The sequence below is a fragment of the Cherax quadricarinatus genome, chromosome 42 (assembly GCF_038502225.1).
Source record: "Cherax quadricarinatus isolate ZL_2023a chromosome 42, ASM3850222v1, whole genome shotgun sequence".
NCBI classification, from domain to species: Eukaryota; Metazoa; Arthropoda; class Malacostraca; order Decapoda; family Parastacidae; genus Cherax; species Cherax quadricarinatus.
In genome coordinates, this window is record NC_091333.1 from 6,424,998 (window position 1) to 6,449,814 (window position 24,817).

The window sequence follows — 24,817 nt, forward strand, 5'->3', positions numbered from 1 at the left end:
TAGCAATGCACCAAAGGTTTGCTCTGTATTGATGACTATTTGTTGAGTGCTGGTGAGTGTCTGGTTGGAATATTAGTATAAAGTGTATTGTTCCAGTCACAATACCGTGACTGGAGCAATACACAAGTAACCCGCACATAAGAGAGGGGAGCTCACCACAACGTTTCGGTCCGACTTGGGTCATTTACAAGTCATGCTAACGAGTGACTCGTAATTAGCCCAAGTCGGATCGAAGTGTCGTCATAAGCTTCTCTCTCTCTCTCTCTCTCTCTCTCTCTCTCTCTCTCTCTCTCTCTCTCTCTCTCTCTCTCTCTCTCTCTCTCTCTCTCTCTCTCTATCTCTCTCTCTCTCTCTCTCTCTCTCTCTCTCTCTCTCTCTCTCTCTCTCTCTCTCTCTCTCTCTCTCTCTCTCTCTCTCTCTCTCTCTATCTATCTATCTATCTATCTATCTCTATCTATCTACCTATCTATCTATCTAGCTATCTCTCACTATCTATCTCTTCTATGTGCCGGTTACTTGTCTAATATTAGTTGCGATGATCTTGGCCTTATAATTTCTGCAGAGAAGACCAGGGTGTTGAACGAACACAGTGGTAACCGCGGACCATCAAAAATGAAAATACCGCTGATTCTGCTTGGTTAATTCAGGGAAGGATCGTCAGGAAACAGGACAAGTATTTCCTGACGCGGGTCAGGAAATACGCGGGTCAGCTGGAGCTTTTGGTCATCTGACCGAGACCTTCCCCTGGCATTCCACCCCAACCCCTTTAATAAATAATGGGTTTCACTGGATAGGCAGGAAGGTGACTTGGTGACTGCCTCGGGGTCGACTCCTTCGCGTGCACTGAACCTATTGCTAATGAGGGTAGCAATGGGCAGATTTATTGGTCAATTTGAAAGTGCCTTGTAATCGCAGAACTTTACGACACAGTTGCAACAGGACACCTAAGCAGAAAAAGTGTAATAGAGCAGAAATCAGAACATTTCTACGCCTGGGACACGCCGGACTCTGAGGTGTGCCAACGGTCTAGCAGGGAATCGCTCGCTTAGTAATGTTCAGTGTAGCTGCGCAGAGCTCTGTCGACCCCGACCATCTCTGCTCCTCCCTCCCTTCCCCTCCCCCCCCCCCCAAAAAAAAAGGTCATTCAGGAATTTGAAAAAAACCCACATCGTTCAGTCAGTCAAGACTGATGGACTGAACACATGGCCTCCAGGCTGAGAGACTGATTACTTCATTCTCCTCCTCATCTTTCAACGTTCTTCTCTGCATTGGACTGAAGAAGCCACTGGCTGGCGAAACGTTTCCACAGTAATAATTCCCAAATGTTCCACAAGTGACTGATTGCTCATATCTTTCACGTGAAAACTCTGTACAGAGTGCAACGTTGTTCCGATGAACGCTTCTTCAGGAACCCTTGTTTATGTCTTCACTCTTGTCGGGGGTACAATAGTCTACGTCATTTGGATTCCAAGGAAGAGTATATGTCATGAACGTTAAGACACATGTGCAACATCTGGATATCTTTATTGTAGACGTTTCGCCATCCAGTGGCTTTATTAAAATAAATTCTAGGACATAACTGGAAGACAGTAGAACTCTATACAAAAGATGAGGTAATCGGTCCCTCAGCCTTGGAGTTAGTATTTACAGCATCGTGGTGGTGGTGGAGAATCTGTATATGTCATCAGTCCTCCTAAAGCAGGTTTAATAATCATCTCTCAATCAAGGTATCCCAGACTCTCAGTATGTGTCGAGACACATTTCAAATACCGACCTCAGGTCCTCGTTTGACTTTGTGATTTTTTGCTTATTTGATCAAGTCTAGTCCTGGACGAATACGTTGTAAGAGATTTCCATGCATAGGGTCTTTTTCACAACCAGCTTCAGTCATGGTGATGAGCTTAGTGCTTCTATAATTGAAATATAGTAACTTCCTTGTCTTCCTCTCTTCCAGAGACAGTGGTCTCTGGAAGAGAGGAAGACTTGTTCCCGCCCAGTCCATTGAAAATGGGTTGGGCAAATGCTTTTGTTAAGTGGGTTTAGGTTTGAGAAGAACCTGCCTAGTATGGGCCAATAGACCTGCTGCAGTGCTCCTCTATTCTTATGTTCTTATAATAAAGTCTTTCTCTCCACTGGGGAGTCCCTTCTACCGGTGACAATGTCTTCGTCTGGTACACGTCCCTCGCCTGCCGCCTGTATATAAGCGCCAGACTTAATACTTGTGCTTTAGTTTAGAGGCTTCAAGACTCCGGTGCTCTACCAAATCCAAGATTGAAGGACTAATTATCTCATCTTATGTAGTTGTACAGTCTTCCCATTATATCCTTGAATTTGTATTGATAGAGTCGCTGGATGGCGAAACGTTTACAGTGAAGGTACCCAGATGTTCCTTCGAAAGAAGCACGAATGTGCCTCTAATGAAATTGGAACAAAATTTTCAAGCATTTAGACGTGTCTTGTGCCTGTGTGGACAAGTACACATACCATGGTGGAGAGAAATGGAACAAAACACTGACACTTTAATTAAACAAAAAAAAAAGCAATGAATGAGATCCTTTATTGTCAATAAAAAGTCTCGTTACGTCCCCTGTTGTATCTGTTTCCACGGATATCATGAAGCGTGTCAACCATCCCAGTACACTAGTATATTTGTAGCACAGCTATCCGCAGTAGACAGCGTTGAACTGCACAAAGCGGAGTGCGACATTGAGCCTGACGAAGTGGGCGATTTGTTGCGAGTCTGTTAGTACGCAGCAAAACTTGACGTAGTCCAAGTGCAGGCAAAAACGTGTACTTGACGTAAGAGAAAGACTTGCTGCAGAGAAGAGATCAGGTAACGGTAGAGTGGAATCCAGGCAACGCAGGGGATCTCGGGTAACGAACATGGAGGCGAGAGAGAGAGAGCGAAGGCTTTGGCACTCTTTGGAGTAGTAGTAGTAATAATTGTAGTAGTAGTAGTAGCAGCAGCAGCAGCAGCAGCAACAGTCACGGAACAAGCTCGGTCATTAGAAGCTTGTCCAAGAGGACTGACAAAGCGTGAAGAACACCAACAACTCACCGATGAAAACATTAAACCACTCACACAAGACTGGGACTCATAACAAATTCAGAGATGCCACATGCAGTCACTATGAGTAAGCTATGACTGGGATATACGAAACTAAATATCCGAATATCCAACCTTACGAACTGCCAAGACCAGGTTGTGTAACCCGAGACGCTGCAGTTACATCCACTCACCTTCACTAACACAGAACATGAGCAATATAAACAAGGCTTAAGGTCATAGAAATAAGATATAGAATTTCCACTGGACAAGGGTATCGCGGTCGACAGTTTTCCTTTGCGACCAGTCACAGACCTCCTCGGAAGTAATGAAGTTTGGGACGTACTTTTATCTTAGAATAGTGATATTCCTATGTATAAACGATTGATTTTGATGTTCTTCTGTTAATTCAACCTGCCGGTGTTTGGATGATGGTGAGGCTAGATACGGACATGCTCAGGGTTGTTCACGTTACTATAAGTGTAAAACAGTGCTAATAACCCAGACTCTGGAGCATCTTTAAGTAGAGAAAAAGATGAATTGGTCGAGTAAGTAGTGTTGGCGTGGTGAAGCGTTAGTTAGTGTATTGGTGGGATTTGTTTGTCCTGATGTGGTGTTGCTGCAGTGTTTCGATACGGTGGAGATGTGTTTCTGGCCTCGTGTTGCAAGTGTGTTGCCAATACCCAAGACACTGAACACTAGTGATATTTTCGTGTCACACCCGGGTATAATTTATTGAGAAACGAGTCGTCTGCTCAGCAGGCTTTATCATTCTAATACATGTATTGCACATGTATTATGCATCCAGCTATTACTCACTTGCCATAGTGATAGTTATTTAGTATTGCCACTCTCATGCTACACATTTACTTGCAACAGATATTACATAATCTGTTAATATATATCCAGATGTACAACTGTTATTATTACTAGAGACTTGTCCCTAAGACTCTTGTTTATCCATATGTTCTTGTACTACCATCCACAGGATGGATATGTTCTCGCACTACCATCCACAGGATGGATATGTTCTTGTACTACCTTGTATGTTCTACTATCATCCACAGGATGGATATGTTCTGTTCAGGATGGATATGTTCTCGCACTACCATCCACAGGATGGATATGTTCTTGTACTACCATCCACAGGATGGATATGTTCTCGTACTACCATCCACAGGATGGATATGGGGTGCACAACACACTAGCCATTTTGGTGGCCAAATCAAACAGAAGAATTGGATACCGCATTTGACGTCAGCAAGATAAAGCGCATGAAAAAAAAAAGCTTATTCTGACCCGTTTCCAGATTTTCTTTTTTTTTTGCACTGCACTGGACAGGTAACCGCGGCCTCGGCTCGCTGAAAATAATCTCTGGTGAAATATTTCAGATCAATGTTGCCAAAACAGGCGTAATAACTGACCTTTTTGGAGGGATATGTTTTCGTTGGCGAAATTGCCTTTGGTTGCCAAATTGAAAAAAAAGATGGCCGTGACTGTAAACAGGATCAGAGCTAGAGTGGTTCCAGTCGTCTTATGTTAGTATGATCTTTAAAACCAGAATGGTTCCAGTATTATTCAGTGACTATGATCTTCAGAACCAGAGTGGTTCCAATCATCTGTGATAATGATTTTCGTAACTACAATGGTTCAGTCTTAAATTCCCTTATGATCTTCAGAACCTAAGTGGTTCCAATCCTCTTTAAAATCCTTCATAATCCATAAAACGCATCAGCACACGCGATTATTATACGTATCTATCAGAGACATTCACAAATAGACGCAGACAGACGTCACGGCAATACCGGAAAGTGAGAGAAATAAAACACACGCGCAACACCTGTTAATCTTTATTCGAAGACACCCAGGTGTTGCACAGGTGTCTAATTCCTTACAGCCAGTCAGGTCGAAACACAAATGACAATACTCCCGCTAATGATCTACAGCGGAAGTTAATCAGGGCGATTTTTAATTTCATTAATGGAGGAGTCTAAAGGTGGGAGTTCAAGTGAGAGGATTTAATGATTAAAAAATTTCATTGAGACAAGAAACCTTCGTCAAATTTAGAGGACAAAATTAATAAATCAACGTTGCACGTTTTTGTTAGGAAATAAAATATTGATAATCTTCTTATGAGAGATTTAACTGTTTTTTTTTTGTTTATATCAGGGAGTTATGATCTAATATCCTATTATTATTATTATTATTATTATTATTATTATTATTATTATTATTATTATTATTATTATTATTATTATTATTATTATTATTATTATTACTACTACTACTATTATTATTATTATCATTTTTATTATTATTATTATTTTTATTATTATTAGTATTACTATTATTATTATTATCATTTTTATTATTATTATTATTATTGCGGAGCGCTAAGCCCGAATGCCATCCCCCTCCCCTGTGGGGAGGGGGGAAGGCATTCAGGTTTAATTCAAGGAAGTGGAGCACAGATCCAATTCCCTAGATCAAGAGCCCCTCACCAGCGTCAAGGAACCTCCCTTGAGAGGTATACTGGTGTCAGAGTTTTGATCTGTTATCCTGATATCAGGAATTATTCATCTATTATCCTGATATCAGAGAGTTTTCATCTGTTATCCTGTTATTCTAATCTCTTCTGATTATTTTAATACCGCCAGAAAACAGTGAAACACAGGACTCATTCCCCTTTGGTAGGTCATTCACATGCATTAAAAACAGTAGCGGTCCTAACACTGATCCTCGCGGAACCCCACTCGTCATACTCTCCCATCCTCATTTTTCATCTTCTTACTGTTACTCTCTGCCTTCTCTCATTTAGGAACTCATTGATCCACTGGAGCACTTTGCCTTCCGTCTCAACTGCTTGTTCTAATTCCTTAACAAATCTCTGGTGTGGTACGGTATCACATGTCCAAGACAATGCAATATGCGCGACCATTTTCTGTTTTGTCTTGTTTTATCTCTGTGACTCCGTAGTAAAATTCCAGCACATTCGTAAGACAGGATTTGCCATCCCTAAATCCATGCTGGCTTTCTATAAAGAATTTTCTTTTCCAAGGGCTCAGGTGTCCATTGTCTTATTGCCTTCTCCAGATCTTTTCTACAGTCTGCGAGTCAGAGATTCTAGGCTGGAATTCAAGGGCTCTTGTCTGGCTTTTTTTTTTATGTAAATGGGTATCTCCTTGGCCTTTTTTTATTTTTTTTCAAGCAGTTCTTCTGATTGCAGAAATTGGTTGAGTACCTTTGCTATTAGTCACGTAGTTGTTTTGCCCCTTCCCCTCAACACTCACGGAGATGCATTGTCTGGTCCCATTGTTTTGTGTTGCGTTAACCTCTTATAGTAGTCTCATCTAATCTTTCGTTGTGTTGATGCTCTCCGGGGGCCCTGATGGTCCGTTCTGAGTACTATAGTGATGTGTACTCACCATATGTAGTTGCAGGGGTCGACCCACAGCTTCTGGCTCCTCCCTCTTCGCTAATCGCAACTAGGTTCTCTCTTTCTGTGTGTGTGTATGTGTGTGTGCATTCATGTACGCGCGTGCGTGTGTTTACTGACAGCATGAAAGTCATATATCTCATCACGCATTGCAAGATAATTGCCTCACAACTGCAACATCACAGCAATTATTAACAATTATTCAAATAACGAGCAGGAATTACGAATCATTCCTAATATTACTCTCGTAACGCGATTATCACCTTTGACAAAGACATTCTGAATTCCTTGCAAATGTTTATCTTTGAGCAATATATATATATATATATATATATATATATATATATATATATATATATATATATATATATATATATATATATATATATTTGTGAGAATGTGATGGCCAGACAGATTACTCACCTAGTCCTGTGAGGCTCAACAGTTCTACCACAGCGTGTTTCATCTTTCCTGGAATAAGGGAGAAGACTGTCAGTGTTTGTATGGGAGATGAAGGTATGTTGTATGTACCTCTGTGTGGTGATGTTCCTGCGTCAGGATGTCCAAGTCGCAACCACAGATGATTATGACTCTTTACGACTACTGATACCATAACTATCACTATCACAAGTACTGCCATCACAACTAGTGCCACCATAACTATCACCATCCATCACAACTATCACAATCGCAACTATCACCATCACAACTACAACCATCGCAACTACTGCCACCACAACTATTACCATCACTACTACCACCATCACAACTATCACCATCACAAATATCACCATCACAACTATCACCATCGCAACTATCACCATCACAACTATCACCGTCACAACTATCACCGTCACAATTATCACCATCACAACTATCACCATCACAACTGTCACCGTCACAACTATCACCATCACAACTATCACCATCACAACTATCACCATCACAACTATCACGGTCACAACTATCACCATCACAACTATCACCATCACAACTATCACCATCACAACTATCACCGTCACAACTATCACCGTCACAACTATCACCATCACAACTACTACCATCACAACTATCACCATCACAACTATCACCGTCACAACTATCATCATCACAACTATCACCATCACAACTATCACCATCACAACTATCACCGTCACAACTATCACCGTCACAACTATCACTATCACAACTACCACCATCACAACTACACCATCACAACTACTACCATCACAACTATCACCATCACAACTATCACCATCACAACTATCACCATCACAACTATCACCATCACAACTATCACCACCACAACTATTACCATCACAACTATCAGCACCACAACTATCAACACCACAATTACCACCATCACAACTACCACCATCACAACTACCACCATCACAACTACCACCATCACAATTACCACCATCACAACTACCACCATCACAACTACCACCATCACAACTACCACCATCACAACTACCACCATCACAACTACCACCATCACAACTACCACCATCACAACTACCACCATCACAATATAAGATCAGACATTAATTTTACTAAATACAGTTTGCTGATGTTCTTGTCCCTCTTCTCCATTCTCCTCCTCCTCCTCCACCCAGTCCTTCTCCCCCTCCTCCTCCTCCTCCACCCAGTCCTTCTCCCCCTCCTCCTCCTCCTCCTCCACTTCTTCCTCCATTTCTAAAATATTAACTCCTCTGACAAGTAACTCAGAGAAGACTGTAGTAAATTTTGTCTTAGCCTCCCCTTCTCCTTGCCCAACAGAAAACGTAACACCTTCGGTAAAAGAAAACGGGAGAGAGGGGATTATCAATAACAGACTAATACACAGTAATAATCTACTAATATACAGTAATATACTTACCACATACTTTACAAAAAAATATCTGTGACATCCTTTCCTTCCTAACTCCTAGATTCCTAGTTACGTCACCTAATGCTTTTGCATCTGACGAAGGCTTTCTATCGAAAGGCCTCCCATCCTCTCTGTAACTATATATATATATATATATATATATATATATATATATATATATATATATATATATATATATATATATGTATATATATATATATATATATATATATATATATATATATATATATATATATATATATATATATATATATATATATATATATATATATGTGTGTGTGTGTGTATGTGTGTGTGTGTGTATATATATATATTAGTGACGCATAAGGACAAAATTAATTCCCCTCACAGCTAATTTCTTTGGTAATATATTCGTGGAGAGGATGCGCTAAACCATCATGGGGTCTCAGTAAAGGAGGATGGTGGGATGACATCTTGATGCCGCTGATGGGCTCTTGATCCAAGGAGTTGGTGCTAGACTCCTCTTCCTCGAATAATAATAATAATAATAATAATAATAATAATAATAATAATAATTAAAATAATGACAATAATGATGATGATGATAATAATAAATAATATTAATAACAATAATAATGTTAATAATAATAATAATAATAATAATAATAATAATAATAATAATAATAATAATAATAATAATAATAATAATAATAATAATAATAATAATAATAATAATAATAATAATAATAATAATAATGTTAATGATAATAATAATAATGATAATAATAATAATAATAATAAACAATAAAAATAATAAATTGCCTTCGGTATCCTCTTAAAATAATCGTAAGTCAAAATTAGAACAGATCGTGCGCCAGGCAGGGGCGGTGAGGCATTAAGGCAGCAGGCAGCGTAGCAGTCACGTACCGCACACTGGTCTTTAATTCTGACCTTTGACCTCCTGAATGATCAATAATGACTCACCAGAGGTCAGTGCTGATGCACACCTTTCATTGTAATTGCAGGAGGTGGGTTAATTACTCTTCAGGAGGGTTAATTACTTTTCAGGCGGGTTAATTACTCTGCAGGTGGGTTAATTTCCCTACAGGTGGGTTAATTACTCTATGAGTGGCGTTTAAGGTGTTTACCTTTAGAAGTCATTAAGTTTTAAAGATGATATAAATACGAACATGTAAACTAGAAAAATCTACAATATATATATATATATATATATATATATATATATATATATATATATATATATATATACATGCAAATTCCTTAAACACGGGGTGTGTATAACACGCATACACACATACACACACACACACACACACACACACACACACATACACACACACACACACACATACACACACACACATACACACACACACACACACATACACACACACACATACATACACACACACACACGCATGCACACACACATATACACACAGGAGCTCGGACTCGACCCCCGCAACCTCAACTAGGTGAGTACAACTAGGTGAGTACACACACACATACACACACACACACACACATACACACACACACACATACACACACACACACATACACACACACATACACACACACACACACACATACACACACACACACACACACACACACACACACACACACACACACACACACACACACACACACACACACACACACACACACAGATACATGGAGGGCTAAGATGATGGAGGTGGTACTGGAAAACTTCATGTACCAACACGTAACGGACACAACAAGAGAGAGAGGAGAGGATGAACCAGCAATGCTAGACTTAGTATTCACCTTGAGTAGTGCAGATATTGAGGACATCACATATGAAAGACCCCTTGGGGCCAGTGACCATGTGGTTTTAAGCTTCGAATACACAGTAGAGCTACAAGTGGAGGGAGAAGCAGGAAGGCCAGGACGAATGAAGCCAAACTACAAGAAAGGGGACTACACAGGAATGAGGAACTTCCTGAACGGGGTTCAGTGGGACAGAGAACTGGCAGGGAAGCCAGTTAATGAGATGATGGAATATGTAGCAACAAAATGCAAGGAGGCTGAGGAGAGGTTTGTACCCAAGGGTAACAGGAATAATGAAAAAGCCAGGATGAGCCCATGGTTTACCCAAAGGTGCAGGGAGGCAAAAACCAAGTGTGCTAGGGAATGGAAGAAATATAGAAGGCAAAGGACCCAGGAGAATAAGGAGAGCAGTCGTAGAGCCAGAAACGAATATGCACAGATAAGAAGGGAGGCCCAAAGACAATATGAAAATGACATAGCAACGAAAGCCAAATCTGACCCGAAACTGTTGTACAGCCACATCAGGAGGAAAACAACAGTCAAGGACCAGGTAATCAGGCTAAGGAAGGAAGGAGGAGAGATAACAAGAAATGACCGTGAAGTATGTGAGGAACTCAACAAGAGATTCAAAGAAGTGTTCACAGAGGAGACAGAAGGGGCTCCAGAGGGACGGAGAGGTGTGGCACATCACCAGGTGCTGGACACGGTACACAACCGAGGAAGAAGTGAAGAGGCTTCTGAGTGAGCTAGATACCTCAAAGGCAATGGGGCCAGATAACATCTCCCCATGGGTATTGAGAGAGGGAGCAGAGGCGCTATGTGTACCCCTAACAACAATATTCAATACATCTATCGAAACAGGGAGATTGCCTGAGGCATGGAAGACAGCAAATGTAGTCCCAATCTTTAAAAAAGGAGACAGACATGAAGCATTAAACTACAGACCAGTGTCACTGACATGTATAGTATGCAAAATCATGGAGAAGATTATCAGGAGAAGAGTGGTGGAACACCTAGAAAGGAATGATCTCATCAAGAGCAGCCAACATGGTTTCAGGGACGGGAAATCCTGTGTCACAAACCTACTGGAGTTCTATGACATGGTGACAGCAGTAAGACAAGAGAGAGAGGGGTGGGTGGATTGCATATTCTTGGACTGCAAGAAGGCGTTTGACACAGTTCCACACAAGAGATTGGTGCAAAAACTGGAGGACCAAGCAGGGATAACAGGGAAGGCACTACAATGGATCAGGGAATACTTGTCAGGAAGACAGCAGCGAGTCATGGTACGTGGCGAGGTGTCAGAGTGGGCACCTGTGACCAGCGGGGTCCCACAGGGGTCAGTCCTAGGACCAGTGCTATTTCTGGTATTTGTGAGCGACATGACGGAAGGAATAGACTCTGAGGTGTCCCTGTTTGCAGATGACGTGAAGTTGATGAGAAGAATTCACTCGATCGAAGACCAGGCAGAACTAAAAAGGGATCTGGACAGGCTGCAGACCTGGTCCAGCAATTGGCTCCTGGACTTCAATCCCACCAAGTGGAAAGTCATGAAGATTGGGGAAGGGCAAAGAAGACCGCAGACGGAGTACAGTCCAGGGGGCCAGAGACTACAAACATCACTCAAGGAAAAAGATCTTGGGGTGAGTATAACACCAGGCACATCTCCTGAAGCGCACATCAATCAAATAACTGCTGCAGCATATGGGCGCCTAGCAAACCTCAGAACAGCATTCCGACATCTTAATAAGGAATCGTTCAGGGCCCTGTACACCGTGTACGTTAGGCCCATATTGGAGTATGCGGCACCAGTTTGGAACCCACACCTAGCCAAGCACGTAAAGAAACTAGAGAAAGTGCAAAGGTTTGCAACAAGACTAGTCCCAGAGCTAAGAGGTATGTCCTACGAGGAGAGGTTAAGGGAAATCAACCTGACGACACTGGAGGACAGGAGAGATAGGGGGGACATGATAACGACATACAAAATACTGAGAGGAATTGACAAGGAGGACAAAGACAGGATGTTCCAGAGATTGGACACAGTAACAAGGGGACACAGTTGGAAGTTGTAGACACAGATGAATCACAGGGATGTTAGGAAGTATTTCTTCAGCCACAGAGTAGTCAGTAAGTGGAATAGTTTGGGAAGCGATGTAGTGGAGGCAGGATCCATACATAGCTTTAAGCAGAGGTATGGTAAAGCTCACGGTTCAGAGAGAGTGACCTAGTAGCGATCAGTGAAGAGGCGGGGCCAGGAGCTCGGACTCGACCCCCGCAACCTCAACTAGGTGAGAACTAGGTGAGTACACACACACACACACACATACACACACACACACACACACATACACACACATACACACATACACACACACAGGACTACAAAGAGATCTGGACAGGCTACAAGCCTGGTCCAGCAACTGGCTCCTTGAATTTAACCCTGCCAAATGCAAAGTCATGAAGACTGGGGAAGGGCAAAGAAGACCGCAGACACATTATAGTTTAGATGGCCAAAGACTGCAAACCTCACTCAAGGAAAAAGATCTGGGGGTGAGTATAACACCGAGCATATCTCCTGAGGCGCACATCAATCAGATAACTGCTGCAGCATACGGGCGCCTGGCAAACCTACGGATAGCGTTCCGATACCTCAGTAAGGATTCGTTTAAGACTCTGTACACCATCTACGTCAGGCCCATACTGGAGTATGCAGCACCAGTTTGGAATCCACACCTAGTCAAGCACGTAAAGAAATTAGAGAAAGTGCAAAGGTTTGCAACAAGACTAGTCCCAGAGCTACGGGGATTGTCCTATGAAGAAAGGTTGAGGGAAATCGGCCTGACGACACTGGAGGCCAGGAGGGTCAGGGGAGACATGATAACGACATATAAAATACTGCGCGGAATAGACGAGGTGGACAAAGACGGGATGTTCCAGAGATGGGACACAGACACAAGAGGTCACAATTGGAAGTTGAAGACTCAGATGAATCAAAGGGATGTTAGGAAGTATTTCTTCAGTCATAGAGTAGTCAGGCCATGGAATAGCCTAGAAAGTGATGTGGTGGAGGCAGGAACCATACATAGTTTTAAGGCGAGGTATGATAGAGCTCATGGGGCAGGGAGAGAGAGGACCTAGTAGCAATCAGCGAAGAGGCGGGGCCAGGAGCTGTGACTCGACCCCTGCAACCACAAATAGGTGAGTACAAATAGGTGAGTACATACACACACACATACACACACACACACACACACACACACACACACACACACACACACACACACACACACACACACACACACACACACACACACACACACACACACACACACACACACACACACACACGAACGCCCTTAACCATTAATGAAAGACACGATGAACTATCTTAAGTAAATTCTCTGTCTCTCTGTCTCTGTCTGTCTGTCTCTCTCTCTCTCTCTGTCTCTCTGTCTCTGTCTGTCTGTCTCTCTCTCTCTCTCTCTCTCTCTCTTTAAAATTCAGTACTCGTGGGGAAAAAAACTGCTTCGCACTTGTGTTAAGTAAATTAACGCATTTACACGCGAGCAGAAATACAAAATACAATTCAAGAATAATCAGTTGTATTGCGAATTGTATAATGAATTATACAACGAATTTTCAACTACGAGTTGTATAACGAAATGTATAATTAATTGTGGCTTTACGTTATTGTGGCTTGTACAATATCAACTACACGAGGCGTCATTACAGGAGACAATCACAGCTTCTGAATCACCGTGATTAAATCACGATGATTTTATTTTGTAAGGAAATCTCCAAAATCCAGGATTTAGACTAATTCATGTTAAGCGATCAACCCCATGGGGGTCGTTCGGGGCAGGGTGTGTTGGTGGCTCGATCCTGCGTCACCGGAGAGCGCCAGGGAGATGCCATTTCGATTGAAATGTCCTCCAAAAGGCAGGACTCGGTTAAGGCCTTTGACAAATGTGACTGAGCGTGGTTACCACAGGTAAAGAAAAAAAAAATGGCCTGTGGTTATGGCAGGAAAATTTGGTGAGTGGATTTTCATTATCTCTCGTGAAATTGAACACAGAGAGTAGTACTAGTAGTAGTAAAATAGTACTAGTAGTAGTAGTAGTAGTAGTAGAATAGTATTAGTGGTAGTAGTAATAGTAGTAGTAGATTAATACTACTGGTGGTAGTAGTTGTAGTAGTAATAGTATGCAGATCACTACCGGTGGCAGCAGTGCAGCAGTAGTAGGTTGCAGTGGAACAATCAATGTGGCGTAGAGGCAGGTGTGTGTAGCAGCAGCAGCAGCAAGCAGCAGCAGTAGCAGTAGAGTCAGAACAGCATTAGTGGTCAGCAAGTAATGTAGAGTAGATCAACCACCACATGCAGTAGCTGTCAGTAGTAGCAATAGTAGCAGAACAACAATGGCAGCAGTAGTGGCAGCAGCAGCAGCAGCAGTAGCAGCAGCAGCAGCAGCAGTAGCAGCAGCAGCAGCAGCAGCAGCAGCAGCAGCAGTAGCAGCAGGCAGAGCAGCAGCAGGCAGAGCAGCAGGCAGCAGGTGGCAGCAGGCAGCAGTAACAGTCAGCAGTGGCAGGCAGGCAGCAGGCAGGTCAGCAGCAGCAGTCAACAGCAGCAGCAGGCAGGTCACAGTGCAGGCAGGCAGCAGAGCAGCGGAGGCAGCAAGGCAGCAGCAGGCAGCACAGTGGAGCAGCAGTCAGCAGTAAGCAGTGGTAGGTGGTAGCGCAGTAGCAGCAGCAGCAGTCAACAGTGGCAGCAGTGCAACAGCAGTGGAGCAGTGAGCAACAAGTGGAGTAGTAGAGTGAGTAGCAGCAGACAGTAGTCAGCAGTAGCAGTAACAGTAGTAGTAGTAGTAGCAGTAACAGTAGTAGTAGTAGTAGAAGTAACAGTAGTAGTAGTAGTAGCAGTAACAGTAGTAGTAGTAGTAGCAGCAGTAGTAAATGAGGTGAAATCTAACTCAATGTATAAAGCCCGGTACTCCAAGGCACGTTCCCGGCGCCGCTCCTGTTTCTCATCCTCAAAGAAAACATAGCTGAAGGATACTTGAAAGGTACCTGAAGGATGCTTGAAGGATGCATTTGGGGGCCAACGTCCCAGGGACCCAGTGCTAGACCAGGAATCCTGACATAGATAAGAACGCAGACTACAGTTATATTACATCCTTTGCAAAGGTTACTAGAAATGATAGCATGAAAGTCACCTCGGAAGAGGACACCAAAAACACTACGAGAGAGTATAAATAAAGTCTTCCAGGTACTTACGATATATTAATACGTATTGAACGTAAGGGCGCATGCAGCTCTTGCTGGAATTTTTTTCGTCACTGCTGGTTCATATAGATGAGTCAGAGTGACAGGCAGCAGTTGGAGACGGTGTCGTAGGGCAGAGGGGGCCCACTGGTGGAGCAGGTCACACCAGTAAGTTATTCAGCAGTAGAGTTGTACAAAGGTATCTTCTGTGCTTTGGTTCCGCCATGTTGCTCTGTTAGACAACTAACACCGTCATGAATATCATAGTTGCAACTATCACCACCACAACCACCACCACCACCACCACCACAACCACCACCACCACCACAACCATCACAAGACAAAAAAAAAATACCATCCCATTCACCCGGTTCTATGCATCACCTTACGTGCCTCAACACCTTCAGCAAACGATCCACACAAATGCATTTACCTCCCCTTACCTCTGTGTGGATACCTCACGTCATTACCACCCTGAGGTATCCCTTATATTTATCCAGTCCGTGTGTGTGTGTGTGTGTGTGTGTGTGTGTGTGTGTGTGTGTGTGTGTGTGTGTGTGTGTGTTTGCAAGCTTATCAAGTTTAGGTGCTCCTCAAAACACAAGTTAGAAATAATATTTACCGCAAAGTTTTCCCATTTCTGGCTAGTGTGGCTTGTATTTTAGTCATTCTGAAACGCCTGGCTCCTGTTCTGATTGTTTATCTACAAATATATTCAACAGACATGCATCAATCATGGGTAAATATGCATCGAGACTTGGATCCCTCTCTCTCACTCTCTCTCTCTCTCTCTCTCTCTCTCTCTCTCTCTCTCTCTCTCTCTCTCTCTCTCTCTCTCTCTCTCTCTCTCTCTCTCTCTCTCTCCTCTCTCTCTCTCTCTCTCTCTCTCTCTCTCTCTCTCCCTCTCTTTTCTCCCTCTCCCTCTCTCTTCTCCCTCTCCCTCTCTCTCCCTAGGGAGAAACAGTCAACAGCGACATAACAGACAACAGTCTCCTCGCTATAATTTCAGCCAGTCGACCTCTTCCACAATTTCCACCGGGTTGCCTTGCCAAATCGGAACGGCAGGATAGTAAACAACTGCCTGAACGGATGGAATTGGAACCTATGGTGAACCAAGTGTTGAAACTAGCAGGCCAGGGCTAGTACATAGCTTCAACACTAGCCACAGCACTAGCGCGTTTACTGACTTTCAGTGAGCTCCTCTTTACCCCGCGACCTTTTCTGTTAACCCCACCACCTCTCTACTAACCCCACGACCTCTCTAGTAACCCCACGACCTCTCTAACAACCCCACATCCTCTCTATTAACCCACGACCTCTCTAATAACCTCACGACCTCTCTATTAAAACCACGACCTCCCTATTAACTCTACCACCTCTCTAATAACCCCACGACTTCTCTAATAATACCACGACCTCTCTAATAACCCCACAACCTCTCTATTAACCCACGACCTCTCTAATAACACCACGACCTCTCTAATAACCCACAACCTTTCTATTAACCCACGACCTCTCTAATAACCCCACGACCTCTCTATTAACCCCACGACCTCCCTATTAACTCTACCACCTCTCTAATAACCATACGACCTCTCTAATAACACCACGACCTCTATTAACCCCACGACCTCTCTATTAACCCCAAGACCTCTCTAATAATCCCACGACCTCTCTATTAACCCCACGACCTCCCTATTAACCCCACGACCTCTCTATTAACCCCACGACCTCCCTATTAAGATGAATGGTTCAGAGAACCGACATGTTGATAAATTAGACACATGTGCAACTCTTGGGTATCTTTATTGAGGAAACGTTTCGCCACACAGTGGCTTCATCAGTCCATACGTAGGAGAAACTTGAAGAACAGGAGGAGAATGAGTCAATCAGTCCCTCAACCTTGAGTGGATGTGTTCAGTCCATCAATCTTGAGCAGAATACGGCATATCAGCGGAGAAGCAGCTTATAAACCGTATAGCAGGAGAGGTGCAGCAGTCGTAGGTGGTGTCACATTTGTTCAATGTGGAAGTAGGTCGTGCCCAAGAATTAGGCAAGCGAAGAATTCCTAAGTATTAAGATCCCAAGAAGTTGCAGTGTCTGACAGGTTTGTAGATGAATGGTTCAGAGAACCGACATGTTGATAAATTAGACACATGTGCAAGACTGATGGACTGAACACATCGACTCAAGGTTGAGGGACTGATTACCTCATTCTCCTCCTGTTCTTCAAGTTTCTCCTACGTATGGACTGATGAAGCCACTGTGTGGCGAAACGTTTCCTCAATAAAGATACCCAAGAGTTGCACATGTGTCTAATTTATCATCACCTCCCTATTAACTCTACCACCTCTCTAATAACCCTACGACCTCTCTAATAACACCACGACCTCTCTATTAACCCCACGACCTCTCTGTTAACCCCAAGACCTCTCTAATAACCCCACGACCTCTCTATTAACCCCACGACCTCTCTATTAACCCCACGACCTCTCTATTAATCCCATGACCTCCCTATTAACTCTACCACCTCTCTAATAACCCTACGACCTCTCTAATAACACTACGACCTCTCTATTAACCCACGACCTCTCGATTAACCCCAAGACCTCCCTAATTACCCCACGACCTCTCTATTAACCCCACGACCTCTCTATTAACCCCACAACCTCTCTATTAACCCCACGACCTCTCTATTAACCTCACGACCTTTCTATTAACTCTATCGCCTCTCTATTAGTCCCACGACCTCTCTATAAACTCTACCAGCTCTCTAATAACCCCACGACCTTTCTAATAATCCCATGATCTCTCTAATAACCCCACGACCTCTCTAATAACCCTAGGATCTCTCTAATAACCCTACTACCTCTCTAATAACCCCACGACCTCTCTAATAACCCCACGACCTCTCTAATAACCCCATGATCTCTCTAATAACCTCAAGATCTCTCTAATAACCCCACGATCTCTCTAATAACCCCACGATCTCTCTAATAACCTCACGACCTCTCTAATAACCCCACGATCTCTCTAATAACCCCACGATCTCTCTAATAACCCCACGATCTCTCTAATAACCCCACGATCTATCTAATAACCCCAACGATCATCAACCCCATCTAATAACCCCACCATCTCTCTGATAACACGATCTTTCTAATAACCCCTACGATCTCTCTAATAACCTCACGATCTCTAATAACCCCATGATCTCTAATAACCCCTACGATCTCTAATAACCCCACGATCTTTCTAATAACCCCACGATCTCTCTAATAACCCCACGATCTCTCTAATAACCCCACGATCTCTCTAATAACCTCACGATCTCTCTAATAACCCCACGATCTCTCTAATAACCCCACGATCTCTCTAATAACCCCACGATCTCTCTAATAACCCCATGATCTCTAATAACCCCACGATCTTTCTAATATCCCCACGATCTCTCTAATAACCCCACGATCTCTCTAATAACCCCACAATCTCTTTAATAACCCCACGATCTCTCTAATAACCTCACGATCTCTCTAATAACCCCATGATCTCTCTAATAACCCCACGATCTCTCTAATAACCCCACGATCTCTCTAATAACCCCACGATCTCTCTAATAACCCCACGATCTCTCTAATAACCCCACGATCTCTCTAATAACCCCACGATCTCTCTAATAACCCCACGATCTCTCTAATAACCCCAGGATCTCTCTAATAACCCCACGATCTCTCTAATAACCCCACGATCTCTCTAATAACCCCAGGATCTCTCTAATAACCCCACGATCTCTCTAATAACCTCACGATCTCTCTAATAACCCCACGATCTCTCTAATAACCCCACGATCTCTCTAATAACCCCACGATCTCTCTAATAACCCCACGATCTCTCTAATAACCTCACGATCTCTCTAATAACCTCACGATCTCTCTAATAACCCCACGATCTCTCTAATAACCCCACGATCTTTCTAATAACCCCACGATCTCTCTAATAACCCCACGATCTCTCTGATAACCCCACGATCTTTCTAATAACCCCACGATCTCTCTAATAACCTCACGATCTCTCTAATAACCCCATGATCTCTCTAATAACCCCACGATTTCTCTAATAACCCCACGATCTCTCTAATAATCTCACGATCTCTCTAATAACCCCACGATCTTTCTAATAACCCCACGATCTTTCTAATAACCCCACGATCTCTCTAATAACCCCACGATCTCTCTAATAACCCCACGATCTCTAATAACCTCCCCACGATCTCTAATAACCCCAACGATCTCTAATAACCCCAGGATCTCTCTAATAACCCCACGATCTCTCTAATAACCTCACGATCTCTCTAATAACCCCACGATCTCTCTAATAACCCCACGATCTCTCTAATAACCCCAGGATCTCTCTAATAACCCCACGATCTCTCTAATAACCTCATGATCTCTCTAATAACCTCACGATCTCTAATAAGCTCACGATCTCTAATAACCCCAATGACTCTCTAACAACCCCACGATCTCTCTAATAACCTCACGATCTCTCTAATACGATGATCTCTAATAACCCCACGATCTCTCTAATAACTCGATCTCTCTAATAACCCCACGACTCTCTAATAACCTCATGATCTCTAATAACCTCACGATCTCTAATAACCTCATGATCTCTAATAACCCCACGATCTCTAATAACCTCACGATCTCTCTAATAACCTCACGATCTCTCTAATAACCCCACGATCTCTCTAATAACCCCACGATATCTCTAATAACCCCACGATCTCTCTAATAACCCCACGATCTCTCTAATAACCCCACGATCTCTCTAATAACCCCACGATCTCTCTAATAACCCCACGATCTCTCTAATAACCCCATGATCTCTCTAATAACCCCACGATCTCTCTAATAATCCAATGATCTCTCTAATAACCCCACGATCTCTCTAATAACCCCACGACCTCTCTATTTCCAACTAGCAATGGACAGTCTTACTAATATTATCACGTTGAAGGAGATACTCTATCATTTGTATGATATTATCCTCAACCCAGAAATTACTGTTATTGTTGTTGTCTGGTAATATTTATAGTAATATCGGAAGTAACAACAGGAATAACAATAGAGCTGTTGTTCTCGCCTGTTTTCTTGTATTAGATGAGAGCCTAAGTGTCCTGGGTTGGCTCTCTTAAACGTGGTTTTTAATTTAAATAATAATTCTACGTATTACCTCTGGTTTGTAATGGTTTAATTTACTTAACGCAAAAGCTTGGCAGCTCTTTTACTGCGTTTATTGAGCCTTGAGTGAAAGGGAGAGAGAGAGAGAGAGAGAGAGAGAGAGAGAGAGAGAGAGAGAGAGAGAGAGAGAGAGAGAGAGAGAGAGAGAGAGAGAGAGAGAGAGAGAGAGAGAGAGAGAGAGAGAGAGAGAGAGAGAGAGAGAGAGAGAGAGAGAGAGAGAGATTGTGTATGTGTGCGTGCGCATATATGCATATACGTGCGTCCGTATAGTCGTGTTCGTGTACCCTACTCATGTAAATTACAGAATACATTAATGATACAGCTCTAATTAGTCATATCTGATATGTTATTATGTGTTCTGTACTGTATGCAATACATTCTCCTCGTCGGTGTATATATATATACACTGAGTGACGCATTTTGGTGGGAGCACACACAGAAATACACACCTCCTCGTGTATACGCACACGCAATGATTTGATACACATTTATCGATGTATACACAAAGATACATACCTCTCGCCCTAAATACAATGAGAGATATATAATCTCAATGTATATACTTAGATATGAAAAAATACCTCAGCAAAAATACTAATTATAACCTAAGTGCTTACATATATATCCTCTGAAGATGTGCAAGCATACGAAATCGATCAGGTTTAAATTCCTATTTTTGCTGTGGTAGTTTTTTCATATTCGCAATCACGTGTTTTATTGTGATTTCTTCAATACTCAGATATACCCATTTTTGAGTGTATATACAATGAAATAACACTCGGCATATGCACAGAGTAATCCAAGCCTGTTTGTATATATACAGTGAGGTATTCACACCTTTCTAAGTATGTACTCTGAAAGCTTTGACACTCTGAGTATACAATTGCTCTCCATGTCGAAGTCCCTTGACTTGTACTCCTTGGAACGCAGGCGAGAAAGATACATGATAATATACACTTGGAAAATCATAGAGAGACTAGTCCCAAATCTGCATACGGAAATCACTCCCTACGAAAGCAAAAGACTTGGCAGGTGCTGCAGCATCCCTCCCTCCCCCAGTGAGAAATAGGGGTACAGTGTGTACGTTAAGAGACAACACAAGGTCAGTGCGATCACAGGACATCCGGTGTGACCTGATCATAGACTGGGACGCTGGGGGCATTAACCCCCAGAACACCTTCTAGGTATACTGCAAGCATTACAGCAATGTCATGTGTGATGTCTGCAGACATCACACATGACATTGATTACTGGTGGGGTCATTAAGGCTGCATGTTCCCCGATTATAATCAGTCAAGTATACTTTAATCTCTGAAATATCGGGAAAAGGCTAAGTCCCCCTCGCTCCTGTGTACGCAGAAGTCCACAGTAACTTTAGAGATATTGTATTGATTAATGTGTGTGTGTGTGTGTGTGTGTGTGTGTGTGTGTGTGTGTACTCACCTAGTTGTACTCACCTAGTTGAGGTTGCAGGGGTCGAGTCCATGAGCTTTATCATACCTCTGCTATGTATCGATCCTGCCTCCACTATATCGCTTCCCAAACTATTCCACTTCCTGACTACTCTGTGGCTGAAGAAATACTTCCTAACATCCCTTTGATTCATCTGTGTCTTCAGCTTCCAACTGTGTCCCCGTGTTGCTGTGTCCAGTCTCTGGAACATCCTGTCTTTGTGTGTGTGTGTGTGTGTGTGTGTGTGTGTGTGTGTGTGTGTGTGTGTGTGTGTGTGTGTGTGTGTGTGTGTGTGTGTACTCACCTATTTGTACTCACCAATTTGTGTTTGCAGGGTCGAGTCATAGCTCCTGGCCCCGCCTCTTCACTGATTGCTACTGGGTCCTCTATTTCCCTGTGTGTGTGTGTGTGTGTGTGTGTGTGTGTGTGTGTGTGTATTTACTTAAATCGACAGAGTCTGCCCTCGCAGTGGACATTACAGCCTAAACCAAAGGTCAACGAACATGAAATAGGTTCCAGAGTTTCAAATATTACTGACTCCCAACTTAAATGTGTATAGACACTCACTGGCCAGGAAAATGAGGTCACCTTGTCCTTTGGGTTTTAAAAACATGTTATTCAGTGTTGTGTGTTCCCAGTTTGTTCATATGTAGTGTGGACCAGTTCCGTAGTGTGTAGACCACCAACTCTCACACAAACTAAAAATCCCCACAATGGACGTAGCCTGCAGACACTCCCTTCTAGCATAGGCCCGTACGACCCATATGAATTTAGCTTTCAATTTCAGTATAATAATAATAATAATAATAATAATAATAATAATAATAATAACATAACACAATATCATTACACACAACATAATAATAATTAATAATATAATAATAATAATATTATTATTATTATTATTATTATTATTATTATTATTATTATTATTATTATTATTATTATTATTATTATTTCTTTCGTGTATCGTTATTAGTCGTTTATGTGTTCTCAGTGATGAATATGTCTGGACAAGAGGTGCTGGAGTAATTACTTGAGGTTAATGAACGAATTGGGGGTGAGAGGGGGGGAAGGATTAACGAACTACAGTAGTGGGGTGAGAAGGAAGAGGTGAGAGGGGAAATGAGTGAGAGGGGAAAGAGGTGAGAGAGAGCGTGAGAGAGAGAGAGAGAGAGAGAGAGAGAGAGAGAGAGAGAGAGAGAGAGAGAGAGAGAGAGAGAGAGAGAGAGAGAGAGAGAGAGAGAGAGAGAGAGAGAGAGAGAGAGAGAGAGAGAGAGAGAGAGAGAGAGAGAGAGAGAGAGAGAGAGAGGAGCGGGGGGCGGGAAAAATATATTGGAATCGTGGCAAGAAATTGTTGATAAAGAATGTTCAGTAGACAGCATCAGCAATGCTGTCACGGACCAGGTCTCCAGACCTAGAGAAGGGAGGGGTGGGGAGGGGAAGGAAGGGGAAGGGAGAAGAAGGGATGGGAAGGGAGGGGAATGGGTCTTCAAACAAAAGGAGTCTGTCTACATACCAAGGGAAGGGGATGAAGGGGTGCCCAGGGACGGTCGTCAAGTTAAGATGGAGACTAACAGAAACAAGAGCCGCCATCTCGAGGTCTACGAGTAACTAGACCGGGAATTTAATCTACTTTCGCTTTCATTATTTCTCTGAAGACTGAAATATATTATAGCCTGATATATTATAATTTGATATAGTGTGATATAACCTCATATAGTATGATATATTATAGTCAGATATATTATAATTTGATATAGTGTGATATAACCTCATATAGTATGATATATTATAGTCAGATATATTATAATTTGATATAGTGTGATATAACCTCATATAGTATGATATATTATAGTCAGATATATTATAATTTGATATAGTGTGATATAACCTCATATAGTATGATATATTATAGTCAGATATATTATAATTTGATATAGTGTGATATAACCTCATATAGTATGATATATTATAGTCAGATATATTATAATTTGATATAGTGTGATATAACCTCATATAGTATGATATATTATAGTCTGATATATTACAATCTGATATTTTACAGTCGAATATATTATAGTTTGATATATAACAGTCTGACATAGTGTAATATATTATAGTATGATAATTTACAGTGTGATGAATTATGATCTGTTGTTGCTACAACAATTAATAATTTTTTTAATCACAATTCAGAGTAGTAATGATTATTTCTTTTAATTCCTTTAGTTATGATTTTTTTTATACCTCTAGAATTCCTGTTTAAATGTTCTCGTTATCCTTGACTAACTTATAATAATTTGTTATAATAATCTGTTATAATATACTGCTACAATAATCTGTTATAATAATCTGTTATAATAATCTGTTATAATATATGTTATAATAATCTGTTATAATCTGATATAATAATTTGTTATAATATTATGTTATAATAATCTTCTATAATCAGTTATAATTAGTACTAATAATAATCACCTCAAAAAATGATTTACAAAAATTAATCATAATAATCAGTCAAAATTAGCTATAATAATTAATTATAATAATTACTTACACTAGTGCTTTCGTAGTGTGTCTGAAGTGTTTTGTAGTGTGTCTGAAGTGTTTTGTAGTGTGTCTGAAGTGTTTTGTAGTGTGTCTGAAGTGTTTTGTAGTGTGTCTGAAGTGTTTTGTAGTGTGTCTGAAGTGTTTCGTAGTGTGTCTGA

At 41.9% G+C, this 24,817-nt stretch overlaps 1 protein-coding gene across 2 annotated transcripts in view; it reads right to left on the reverse strand.

Annotated features, from left to right (window-relative positions):
* LOC128695529 (zwei Ig domain protein zig-8-like) overlaps positions 1-24,817 on the reverse strand; it is a 136,093-nt gene that overhangs the window by 105,938 nt on the left and 5,338 nt on the right. Inside the window, exons 1-2 of one of the 2 annotated variants that reach the window (XM_053786207.2) lie at positions 15,424-15,643; positions 6,906-6,953 (exon numbers count right to left, since the gene is read on the reverse strand). In XM_053786207.2, coding sequence (XP_053642182.2) covers positions 6,906-6,953; positions 15,424-15,457 — 82 coding nt within the window. In that variant the 5' untranslated portion in view covers positions 15,458-15,643. Of the gene's footprint in view, positions 1-6,905; positions 6,954-15,423; positions 15,644-24,817 lie in introns of those variants that run through there. The other variant, XM_070093160.1, reaches the window with a different exon arrangement.